This window comes from Clytia hemisphaerica, unplaced genomic scaffold, assembly GCF_902728285.1.
Source record: "Clytia hemisphaerica strain Z4C2 unplaced genomic scaffold, Clytia hemisphaerica genome assembly, whole genome shotgun sequence".
In the NCBI taxonomy this organism is placed as follows: Eukaryota; Metazoa; Cnidaria; class Hydrozoa; order Leptothecata; family Clytiidae; genus Clytia; species Clytia hemisphaerica.
Window position 1 is genome coordinate 122,823 of NW_027104101.1, and position 12,596 is coordinate 135,418.

The 12,596-nt window shown below is 35.5% G+C and overlaps 1 protein-coding gene across 1 annotated transcript; it reads right to left on the minus strand.

Moving 5' to 3' along the window:
• Positions 1-1,342: 1,342 nt before the first annotated feature.
• LOC136812899 (cellulase/esterase CelE-like) lies at positions 1,343-12,266 on the minus strand. Its single transcript, XM_067069422.1, is given in 6 exon segments — positions 1,343-1,508; positions 3,218-3,514; positions 7,207-7,404; positions 7,407-7,539; positions 9,298-9,572; positions 12,038-12,266. Coding segments are annotated over 6 exon segments (1,131 nt in total). The 5' UTR covers positions 12,138-12,266; the 3' UTR covers positions 1,343-1,380.
• Positions 12,267-12,596: the final 330 nt, after the last annotated feature.

The following is a 12,596-nucleotide window of genomic DNA, read 5'->3' on the forward strand; positions in this document are numbered from 1 at the left end:
CATGTTTTTAGTCTATTGTTATTAAAGTCCTTCAGCTTTTACATTTCCTACTACATCACACAATAACTTTTACTTTTTGTTGTTTTGGTCAGTCTTAGAGAGAGACTAATCAATATGAAGGTTCTGACCTGCAATACACGTCCATTCATAAAACCTATTTTTGCCAATGTCTCATCATGGGACTTCCTACACTAGGTCTTGTTTATGACTTGAACAACACAGCAATGATTTCACAGAATTATGTAACGTGATGTAATGTCACCGGTATAGCGGATTATTTTAACTCCCTGTAAAAGATAACTCCCTCAGTCATAATAAACTAGTAAAAAACACTCCCCTAGAGTAAAAATTTCCCAGGAAATTATAACTCCCTTAGTAAATAATGACTCCCCAACACCCTTTTTCTAAAGAGGTAGAGAGTTTAAAAAAAACTAGTTGGATAAGACTCCCCTCCTCAAATGTCAAGCAGAAGAAGTCATTGTATTGCATTGCATCATAGTATAAGAAAGCCGCGGCTTTGGGTCCCAAGGGACCCAAAAAAACCAAAGAGTCTTTGGAATTAAAAGTTTAATTTGGAAATTTTGTAGACAGACACGCATTCTTAGATTTTAGCTCAACTGAAGTTAGGGGGAGTCATTATCAACCAGGGGGAGTCTAAATTTGCCAGGAAATATTAACTCTAGGGAGTCATTATTTTTACTAGTTTATAATAACTGGGGAGTAATAATAAACTAGTTTAGAAAACAGCAGGGTGGAAAGGTTAACAGAACAAGATAAAATTTGATTGAAGTTAAATTAAATAATTTATTTATTAAGTAATCAGCTGTATTCCCAGCATGCGCCATCTTGAGACCAGACAAAGGAAATGGTGTTAGCAGAAAAACTTTGAACTAAGACCCGGGGGAATACTTAGGCGCGTGAAGGGTACGGATGGATCTTGGCAGTCCCTGTAAGGGTTGAAAAATAAGAAAATTTAAACGTTTGGCCACTGCAAAGATCGAAATTAGATCAAATTTGTCCCAATAAGGCTCGTAAAACCCACAAGTTCACGGCTCGCAACTCTAGTACCCCCCAGATCTAACATCTGAAATGGAGGTAAATCTCTGTTCTGCTATTTTTGATGCAATTGTCAAAAGGAATCTCAGAGGGAAATTTTGTATATACAGTAACAAGGTGTTATATTTTACTATAAAAAGCAAAAATATCAGAAAATTATAAAATCAAATTAATCTATGCAAATAATTTTGCGAAATCTTATTAAATCATGAAAAAAGAAGCTTACTAAAATTTATATACTTACAAGTTTTTATCTATTTTTGATTATTTTCAAGAATTTCATGACATATGCAATTACCATATAAACGAATCGTACAGGAGCTGTCATTGGTTAATCTTATCCAAGAGTGCTTCGAAATCGATATTAACACCTAAGTACTCTTCTTCCTTTTTCCATTTTTTCTCTTCGGTGTCATAAAAATTATCCAGCACGTTCATCGACCATGGGATTGCTAAAATTATAGAAAATACTTTCAGCTTCCAAATAAACGGGGATTAAAGTTTAAGATTTCGATAGAATGTTTAATTTGATGTTTTTGTATACCCAAATCCATATATCCATATACCTTTCGAGAATTTACCATTTTTTAGCTAAAGGAAAGCATTTACTTTGGAGACCTTTAGGGAATTTTAGATCTCTAAATTAAATTCTTTTGTGTTGATGAGTGACAATAGAATGTAATGATTACTAAAATTTTGCTTTTAGCCACCCATCTGGTTTGTATTTTGACACACGAAACTTACTCTCAGGTGCCGAATAAACGACGGGGGGGGGGGGTGGGGGTGGTTGGAAAATCTTTTCAAATTAAATAATAAACGGGGGACTAATTACCGGGTTAGGAAATTGGATCTTTAAAAACCCTAAAAAAGGTCAAAATAGACTAAATTTAGGCTTCTTAGAGTAAAATAAGGAACTTTCCTTTTGGTAGCTGGGAATTTTTTCAAAAATTAATAAACGGGGGGGGGGGGTCCTAATAAGGTCCGGGGAGGGGGGGGGGGGGTGGTTTTGGAAAAAAATCGAAAAATTAACAAGTGGTGGGGGGGGACGTTTATTCGGCACCTGAGAGTAGATAAAAATTACTTCATATCCATCCAATCCAAAACACCCCCTTCTCACAGACCTGCTGGGATTTTATGAGCCAGTGGGGGTAAAAATAACAGGCCAAAACTCCATGGGGATTGATATTCCCATGTTTTTTATGGCTGGGGATTTGAGGAAAAGAAAACAAAACATTTTGCAGTGAGGATTTGCTTACGTGTTTATTTTCAGCAGGGATAATTTGAGTATAATTGTCGACCGAGGACGATATTTTTGACCAATTTTTCCAGTAGGAAGGGGTCCCAGTCGGTATGTGAGAAGGGGGTGTTCCAATGACATATAAAATTACTTTTTATGTATGGAAGCTGTTCAGTTAACATATTCTGATCCGTAAATTATTTTTGCGGTTTTTTGATTGAAATTTTTTATTGACAAATTAAATTAGAATTTAAAAAAACTGTTCACTGGTTTGCCAGGATTGAAAATCGTCTTAATTTTGCCAGTACCGGTATCCCGCAACGGACCTTTTCATACGTCACAAACACTTACCTTTGGTTACAAAATATTGATTCCCAGAAGATTTCATAAGAACTTTACTCTATTTGTTAAAGTATCACTTGAAGACTCAAGGGATTTAATCACCTTGGCAATGGTCTCAAAACAAGGCAGTCGTTGAACTCAAAATAATTTATGAAAATAAGGTTTGTACCCTTCACATTCAAAAGATCAACAAGAAAGCCTAAGCGGCGTAAAGGTCCAGCAGTGTTGGCACTGTCACCATATTTTTCCGCTGCAGAATCGCCATACAACAAAAGCGAATGTTTTCAATGTATAGACTCGAGTCGGGCGAGCAATAAAGATTTGATTACTTTAAACATTTTTCTACTAATTAAGAAAGAAAGATTTGACCATATAAGTTGAAGGTATTAATTATGTGTGGTTTTTTCTTACGCATGCGCACAATAGAAAGTCAGGTAGTTCGATTTTAGCCTGGAATCGTCCATTGATATTTGCGCGCATAGACCCCAACAAAGTCAAATTTTTTCGACCAGTTGTGTTTTAAAGGCCCATTGCGCTGCGCGCTGGGCCATTTAGAATGTCAAGGAAAATTGTATTACTTACAATTTTCTTTCAATTGTCCTACAAAGTAACTCGCAAAGCTTTCTGCTTCAGATTGATCCAATGACATATCCTTATTATCAATAGGCATCCAAGCCAAGAGGACTGTTTGAATTTGACTCGTTGCTGTCCAATCCAATGCAGGTTGAATTGCATTTCTTACATTCTCTTTTCCTGTTTCACCGCCGTCCCAATATTTAGCGCTATCTTCTTTTTCGTTTGGACCCGAAGCATATAAATGCCATTCAGCCAACATGTAATTGTCGTCCTGGTAAATGCTCTCATCAATCTTGGAAAGACCTAGATGAAAAAAAAATGAATTTCATGCAATTATTAGGTAACAGTGTTTCTTATATTGCTGGCAGTCAGTCCCGGGGGGGGGCACTGGGTTTGCAGACTGACGGTATGTGCGGGCCAAAAATTTGCTTTTAAAATTGCACCCTTACAGTGCAGCAAAAATCAGGTGAAAATCATACCCTTGGAGTGCATTTTCCCCCAAGTTTTCAATCCTTTTCGTGCAAAAAAATGGTCTAAATAGCATTTTTAGTCAAAAAATCGAGATTTTTCATGAATTTTCTGGAATTTCTACCCCTTACAGTGCATCTTTACTTTTTCCGACCCTTACAGTGCATTTTAAACATCTTGGAAAAGGTACCCTTAGGGCCCGCACATACCCGTCGGTCATTTTGCCCAGCTGCCCCCCCCCCCGCAGTCAGTGCGAAAAAAGCAAAGTCAGTTTTCATAAGTTATATTTTAATCATTGATATGCAATACTCAAGGTCGTTATATCAGCGTCAATCTAGAACCTACAGTGTCCCAAAAAAGACGGACAAATTTTTAAATAAATTGAAATCCTCATAATTTATGCAAAATTTTATGACTTGTATACTCAATATTTCAATGTCAAAAAACTGTGTAAGATCCTACGTGATGACAATAAATTCTCAGAAAAAAAAATCAAATTATTATCCAAAGAAGAATTTTGTTAAATTTGAGCTCATCGGAGCTCATCAAGCTGAAAATAGTAAAATTCTAAATGTACCAGTTTTCGAAAGAAAATTAGGGATATCTATAGGCCTTCTCCGTGTCCCCCTCCTTATTGAACTTTTTTTAGAATACCTTAAAACCTCATTAAAAAACAGATCAAACGCACCTCTTTGATCTGAAATTCTTTAAACCTAGGGTAGTTGTCTACAAAGGTGGGTGAAAGATATTTTCAAAACAAAAAAAATCTCACCCCCTTGATATCCTCAAAACAATTTTAATCCCCCGTAACCAGTCAATAGGCGATATCGGATTTAGATAAATGCAATGCATTCTGGTTTCTAGGGACTCTCAAAGGAATTATAATAGATCAATTATAATAGATTATAATTCCTTTGAGAGTCCCTAGAAACCAGAATGCATTGCATTTATCTAAATCCGATATCGTCTATTAATAACCAGATACTTTCTGACCAACTTGTTTTTAAACAAAAATAAACCAGCCGAGGCTGGAAGGTCAGCCAATAGAGCTTAGCTAGATAGCTTTAATAAGTGGGTTAACAGATGTAAGAGATGTACTGAAACAGAGTAGACTAAAAATGTTGAATAATGTACAAAATGTGAAACATTTGATAACTTGATTTAAAATTATTTAAAACAAGCCTGAGAGCTCCTCCAACCCCCCCCCCACCCGCCACGAGAAGCTTAAAGTATACTTCTCTTTATAGCATTGTAGCACTGTTTCTATGACATCAAACAATTAAGCTATAGTTCATTACTGTAAAATAAAAGAGAAACATAGTGTTATTAAACTTTTTGTTAATTTCATTACAGTCAGTTATGCTACATTTTTTCTGTTGGATGTAGACAATATCCATATCTGACCAAAGTGTTATGCTAGAAATAAATAAGAAAATTGCCAAAACGTCAGAACCAAAATAAAGATATCTACTTTGCACTTGAAGCAAAATCACAAAATCTTGAAAAACACAATTTGCATCCAGTCTGCGTAAATAAATTTTGTAGTTTAGTACCGTCAAGTTACACAACATGCACACAACCATCTTGAAGACTTTGCTGGTCGCAAATGATAATGGAAAGCAAAACTTAAAATTCATAACTTTGCGGGGAAGCTTATTTTCCCCCGTTTTGCTTTAAACTCGCTTTTAATTGGTCTGTGAATTTGGGCGATCGCTTTACTACCTTCGCGGAATAAACACACAAGCATAATAAATAAATTCAACAGGGCAGCGGAGTAGCAATTAATTTCAACTGGGAGTCCTCTCTTCTGTGCCAAGCACTGGCAGTGTTTTTTAAACTTTAAAACAATGTTAAATGAAGACCAGATGGATCTGTTGTGGTGTAACTTGGCGATATAATTCATTCAATTCTAGAAACCATTTTTCATAACTTTCTGCAGTCCGCTTTCTGCAAGTCTGATAAGAGATATGTATAAACTGTTATCGCCATTCATTCCATTCCATTATTCGGTCAAAACGTGCGCCAAGGTTAGGAAAGGTTAGAAAAACACAATCTGCGTCCGGAACTGCGTGAAAAATAGTTTGATCAATTTCAACAAGAACTGCATATATTAATATTAATATAATTGATCACTTATCCCAATTATATTAATATAATTGATCAAATTCCAAAGACCATTTGTCATAATTTTGCAAGTCCAATAATAGGAGATGTGATCATTTGGTTCCCGTCATCTGACCGACCCTGATTTACGGTCAGCAGGTAGAGTTGGAGAGTCGGAAAGCTTTTCCGCTGCTTTGCTGGAATTCCACTGTCGACCTCTGCACGCTCTGTGTTTACAAGTTTTCAAATCGAAGTAGCGAGCCACATGCTAATGGAGAGTAAACCGAAAACCAGTTTATCCACGGTTTCTCAATTTCTTAATTCGGATCAGTCACCACAACGGATTCCCTTTCAACAAGATGTAGCTGCTTCTTAAAAGAAAAATATTTTCAACCGAATGAACGAACGACCCCCACTTTTTAAAGTAGAAATGACGGGAACCAAACAATTTTTTGTGCTTCGCCTTAGTCCAAAAAAGCACAATTGCATCCAGTCTTTATCAAATTTAGACAGTAGCTGTACTTTTGTAAACTTTATCAAATTCCAATAACATTATAACACCGCCAATCCTACCTAGAGGCAAACAAGAAAAATATGTTTTTATTGCAAAAACTAATAAAAAGCAGCAATAAAAAGTATCAGAAAATTCAACATAAACAAAAACTTGAGCAAACGGCTTTAAACCTTCAAAAGATGTAGAAAAAGAATCCCCTTGATGAAAATCATGTGTTTGATTTGCCGAGTTAAAAAAATAAATGACAGAAATTGAAACTTGCAACAGATTTACACTGGAAATACTTTGGTACAACACTGACTTATCACATCTGACTTATCGCTTGAGCCGCCATCTTGAAACACCACATTATGATCTGTAAAAACAACGCACGCTAAAAGTACCCAAAAAGTTAACCCGATCGGAAGAAAGTTTAGAAATCAAAGTAACACCACATTATGATCTGTAAAAACAACGCACGCTAAAAGTACCCAAAAAGTTAACCCGATCGGAAGAAAGTTTAGAAATCAAAATGAGATCGGGAAATCGGATTTTTTTTTTGCCGTCTTATGGAAGAAGAAGAAGAAGAAGAAATGAATTTTACGGATTTGAATGCTCAGTTTAGGCTGACCAATTAAAACAATGTATCAATACACCCCTATCTCACAACCCCGGTGAAATTTGTCCTACAGCGGGGATAAAAACTTCGATTGAAATCTCATTGTATTGTTTCAAGGTTAAAAATCCAGTGGGGATGGTTTTGGAGTGCAATTTCTAAACAATGATTTTCGAATGGAGATGAAATCAAAGTCAATTTCTCAGTGGGGCTCAAATTCTAGGGTATTTTCCCCACCGGGGACGAAATTTTTGCCAAATTTCCCAGGGGGCTGGGGCCCTACCGGGTCCGTGACACAGGGGTGTTTCAATGTACCTTGTGCTGTCTTTTCAGGTGATGCAAGTATCAAGATGCGTTTTTCATTGTTGTATTTAGTATCGCGGATTGTCTTCACGACTTCTTTCGTCCATTCATTATACTTATCATTATTCTTCCTTAAACTATTAGAGCAGTCACTACCAGCCGAGCAGCCTAACTCTGTAAAAAGGTTAAAACTTAGCTTATACGATTGCTTTTAAGTTTTTTAGCAACCAATTCCCACCACTTTAGATAATTTTGTTTGGCTTCCTCTGTTGCGTCTTCTTCGTCTTCGTGGTGAATCCATGATACAATCGGATACACATTCTCGCTGATACATTTGTTCACCACCTAGAATAAAAAGAAATTAGGTTTCTCAGAAAGTTGGTGTTCTCAAAACACATTATTTTTCAAACTATAATTCCAAACTATGGACGTTATTTATTTTATACTTTCTATATTATAATACGCTTAAATCCGAACTCTCCCATTCTCAGACTTCCTTATCTGAACATTTACTGCATCATTACGCCGGCGGAGAGAATTTTTAGAAATATGTGTTCTTATCTTCTAGGAGACCACATCTTATGACCTTCAATTTTTTATACAAATGGTGTTCTGAACCCTTTATCGCACTATTGTCTCACTAAACTTAATGCTTTATTGTTGGATGTGTTCTAAAATCTAAGGATAACATTTTGCCAAGATATACTTCTAAGATATTTGTTTGTTTTTTTCACAAAAGGTGTGTTCTTAAAATTGTAGGGTTACTTGGCAACAAGATTACATCAATTTCCACTTGGTTATATCCGTTTCTCCTTAAATGATCTGTTCTGAAGCTTTCTAGAGTTTACTTGACTTTGATTATACCCCTGTCTCATCAGAACACATCGTTATTTCTAACTGATTGATTTTCGAAGATCTGATCAGAACAGATCGAAATTTCTAGCTGAAAGATGTTCTCAGAACATCGGAAAAAAGGTCGTCTGCCTACTGTTTTCGAAGGAAAAGTACTTGATATTTTGAAACACGCGCCATCACTCCACTTTACAAAGGTAAGAATAAAAATCGTTCAAAGCCAGAGAGCTATAGATTCGTCATCTAAACTTCTACAACCTGTGGCATATCGTCCATAACCATATAATGTATCAGTTTGAAAAGATACTCTCTGATAGCCAACATGGATTCAGAAAACATAGATCTGATGAAACACAACTAATCGAAACTGTTCATGATATTGCAAACAACAGTTAACAATAAAGATGAGATTGTTTTAGTGTTGCTCGATTTTAGCAAGGCCTTTGATGGATCGCAGACTTTCTTCAAGATCGAACCCAACGTGTATATGTATAAGAATTGCGAAGTGTTCGAGGAAAATCATCTAAACAAACAGCAGTCGTGTCAGCTGTCCCCAAAGCTACCGTTCTTGGTTCCCTACTTTCTCTTGCTTACATAAACGATATGCCACTTTAGACGGACTTTAAACTAACTTTATTTCCTGATGAGTCCTACCTCTACAGAAAAATACGATCTATCAAGGATTGTGAGCAACTTCAGTTTGATCTAGATAGGCTTGTTGACTGGGAGAAAGAATGGAGCATGAAGTTTCACCCCGATAAATGCAAGGTTTCTTCCTTACCATATATTATAGGAAATTATTTTAGGTAATTTTCCTTTGAAAAGACAAGAAATTTGTCTTTAGTCAATTTACCTCAAATATGTAAGAAATTACAGGAAAATGTTTTTATTAATGCTCCATTCAATATAACTTTTTTTTTCGGTTTCCTTAGAAAATACAAGAAACTGTTAACAAATTCATCATTAGAGTAAAAATTACATTTAGGCCCCATTTAACTTCTTTTTGACAGCAAGCAAAGCGAGTCTAATTATCATGGTAAAGAGTCGTCTTAGACGACGCCGGGACGGCTAGTTATTTATAAATTAAAAAAATACAGAAATTGGAATTTCAAAAATAGAATTTTTTTGCTAGAATATCTATCGGATTTGACAGTCTTTTCAAATCTAAATTAAAAGAAATGTTTGGGACCATGATACTGTAGAGTTAAGAGTGTAAAAACAAAAATATTATAATAAGAGAAACTTATTTACCTTTGCAAGTTTATTAAGGAAGTTGTTGAACTGCTCATCATTCTTATCAATGTTATCATAGAGATCAGCTCTGCAGCGAAGTCGCAAATTTCGAAAACCTCTTGCATAGACATCTATGATATTTTTTCCTCTGTACTTTATTGCAGGTTCACTAGTTTTAAAGTAATTAGTTGCAAAGCCTTGCGCCATGTCTTTTGCATAATCGCTCGGTGAAATAGGATCTTCAATTTCTTCATCTTCGGTGGCACGGGTGATGCGACTTAAGATTGGTGATTCTATAAAGTAATGTATAAGGTTTTAATGGGATTGATTTTCTGCACTGTAAGGTAGAATACCCCCTTTTTATTGACCTAAGAGAATCTTTTAAAGTGAAATTATATAGTTCAACAAAATATAATATCTTCTCTAGACAAGAGATTTTCAAAAAGTTTAACCGAAAGGTACATTATTGGCCCAGTGCGCAGCGCAATGGGCCTTTAAAACACAACTGGTCGAAAAGAATTTTCTTTGGTATTCTGATTTGATGTTAAGATAGGTTGGGGTTTGGATTTTAAACCAAGAATATGTTAAGAATATTTTAGGATGATTTCAACCAAAAGGTTAAGACACTCCCTTCTCAGGGACCCGGTAGTATTTTATCAACCAGTGGGGATAAAAATATCGAACTGAAACTCGACGGGGATTGATATTCCCATATTTTTTATGACTGGGGATTTCAATTATTTTGTTTTCAAGTCAGAAAATTCAGTGGGAATGGGAAAAATAGCACAATAATATTCAGTGTGGATTGGATTATTTGATTATTTTTAGTGGGGACAAAAATTGAAGGATAATTTTCCACCGGGGACGATATTTTTCCAGTGGGAAGGGGTCCCAGTGGGTCTGTGAGAAGGTATCCTCCAAGCAGCTCTTCGTGCTCCACTCATTACACGCATGCGCTTTAAAGGGAATGGTTCTGCAAGAAGACCTGCGAAGGTTCTCGGGTTTTCTTTGATGGCCGACACTCTGAAATTTCAGAGTACTTTTCATGATTCAATCGCGGCATTCGCATAAAATTTATCGATTTGCTCGGGCCGTCTTTGGATGCGTGGGCTAAACAAAAGCAATTCTACTGCGACCGTGGCTTTCTAGCTCCGAACCAAATCCAAGATGGCGCCTGAAATTTACGTTTTGGCTCTTGGTCAATGTTTTGATTTTTTTATGGATTTTGAGACTTATAAAGGAAAGTTCAATGTTTCAAATGTTGTTTATTTATTATAGTGTAGCTCTGAAATACACCCACAGAAGTGGCTGCTCATACTTATTGACCTAAAAGCTTTGAAAGACTGTTTTGAAAGTTGTCTTTTGTACAACTGATTTTGCTTGGATGTTTTCTTATTTTTGTTCAAGATGAAGGCTCAAACACCAACCAAATTATTACAGGTATGTTCTCTTATGTAATGATTACTTCTCTCTTGCTATCTGCTTGATTATTAGGAGGAATGAAGCATTTTACAGAACAATTATAACTTAACGTGTGCGGAATGTCTGTCAGGCATTCAACCAACAAAAAATTTGATTCAAACATTAAGAGTTTGACTAGTTTAGGCTCTCTTTGTATTGTTGGATATTTGGATACTCTTTTTGGATAAAATATTGGTGAAATTTTATGTTTGTTGAGCTTTTTTAAGCGGTTTCGATGATCAGTTTTTTGGGTTGATACTTTTTGCAATCAGACTTCAAAAGACTTTCATGAGAACTTTTTAATAGATTTGGAAGATAAACAAATACCAACTCTAAGTTCTGGAAATTATTTTTTGGCTTGAAAAGGTCTCAAAATTAAATGATATTATTTATGATTTTGTAGCCATGATATGTTCAGGTGCTCAAAGGGCATTCCAACAGGAAAAAAGTTAGTATTTTTGACAGGTGAAGATTCAGATTGTTCCATGTACAATTGCCTGTTATCATCTGAAAAATTTTTTGGAAAATATTCAATTTTTCAAAACATACAGAGGTTTTTGCTACTTATTTCTTACAAAAAATTGTTTCCTATAAAATGATAAATAAATCTTGAAAACTGCGGGCCAATCGGATATCTGGTCACGTGTCATAGTTTTTCCCAGACCCCGCCGAACTCGGTTTTGTAAAATTCCGCTGGAGAAACTTTTCAGATCATCATATGCCTTAGCAATGGTGATCGGTTATGAGATTAGTGAGAAGGGGGTGTGTTAAGAATATTCATCATAAAACAAAAAGACACCCTTCTTATAAAAAAAACGTGTAGGTGAAGGTTAAAGTCAAATCTCCTAAGTTGAAGTCACTTATTTGTTGCATACTACTTTTGTGATTGAAAGTAGTATTTACTACCATAGGATTTGAACAAATGTAAAACTCAAAAACAGAGAAATGCTACATTTAATCACTTTTGCCACGAAATCTTACAACCACAAACGATTTGGAAACGCTCTAAATCAGCTCAGAAGGGTAGAGTTTTAACGCTGGACTTAAGACTTAGGGCCTTAGGATCTGAGGATCCAAAAATCCAAGAATGGTCCAATAGTGCTCAGAATATAGCCTGGAAGTCTATAAACCCCTCCTGAATTGATGAAATATTCGAATAAATTTATCAATTAGCCCAAAAGCGACTTTCTCGCCCGAACTTTAAATTGCTAAAGACGAGGAATTAACCAACATTCTCAATATATTTTGACCAAGGTTGTAGCTTTTGTCTTGAAACTGAATGCTTTATAATACTTACCGTCATCAATTTCTAAATCCTCTAGATCCACCTCAGCATCAAAAGCGTAAGCTTGCGGTAGCCAAAATATCAGTATCACCAAAAAGTAATACGCATTCATATTTGTTGTAAGATTGATGGCCAATGAGATCTTGTTATGGCTTTGAGATTTAAGAAAGTTTTCAACATATGAATAAAGAGTTTTAAAAGGAAACTGGTGCCGAGAGTTCGTCCTCTTTTAATTATTTTAATATCTTAATCTGTAGTCACATCTACTATATCATTATTTAGTTAATTGTACCACAGTTTGATAAACATACCTGTATAATTACTTTGCAATTAAATCCCCATTTAGTAGATTGACTGGAAAATAGGATCTATCTGAGCGAGTACAACATCCATATAACGTTAAATGAACGTGCCAATGTATGGAATAGGTAAAAACCAAGCAAGACTGATGGATTTTTAATTCAGTGGTTTTGTGAGAATAAATAATACATACATACTGTACAGGGTGTCCAGAAAAAATGTCGCACCACTTCTATACTGTGTGTTCCGCAAAAAAGTATACTCAAAAAGT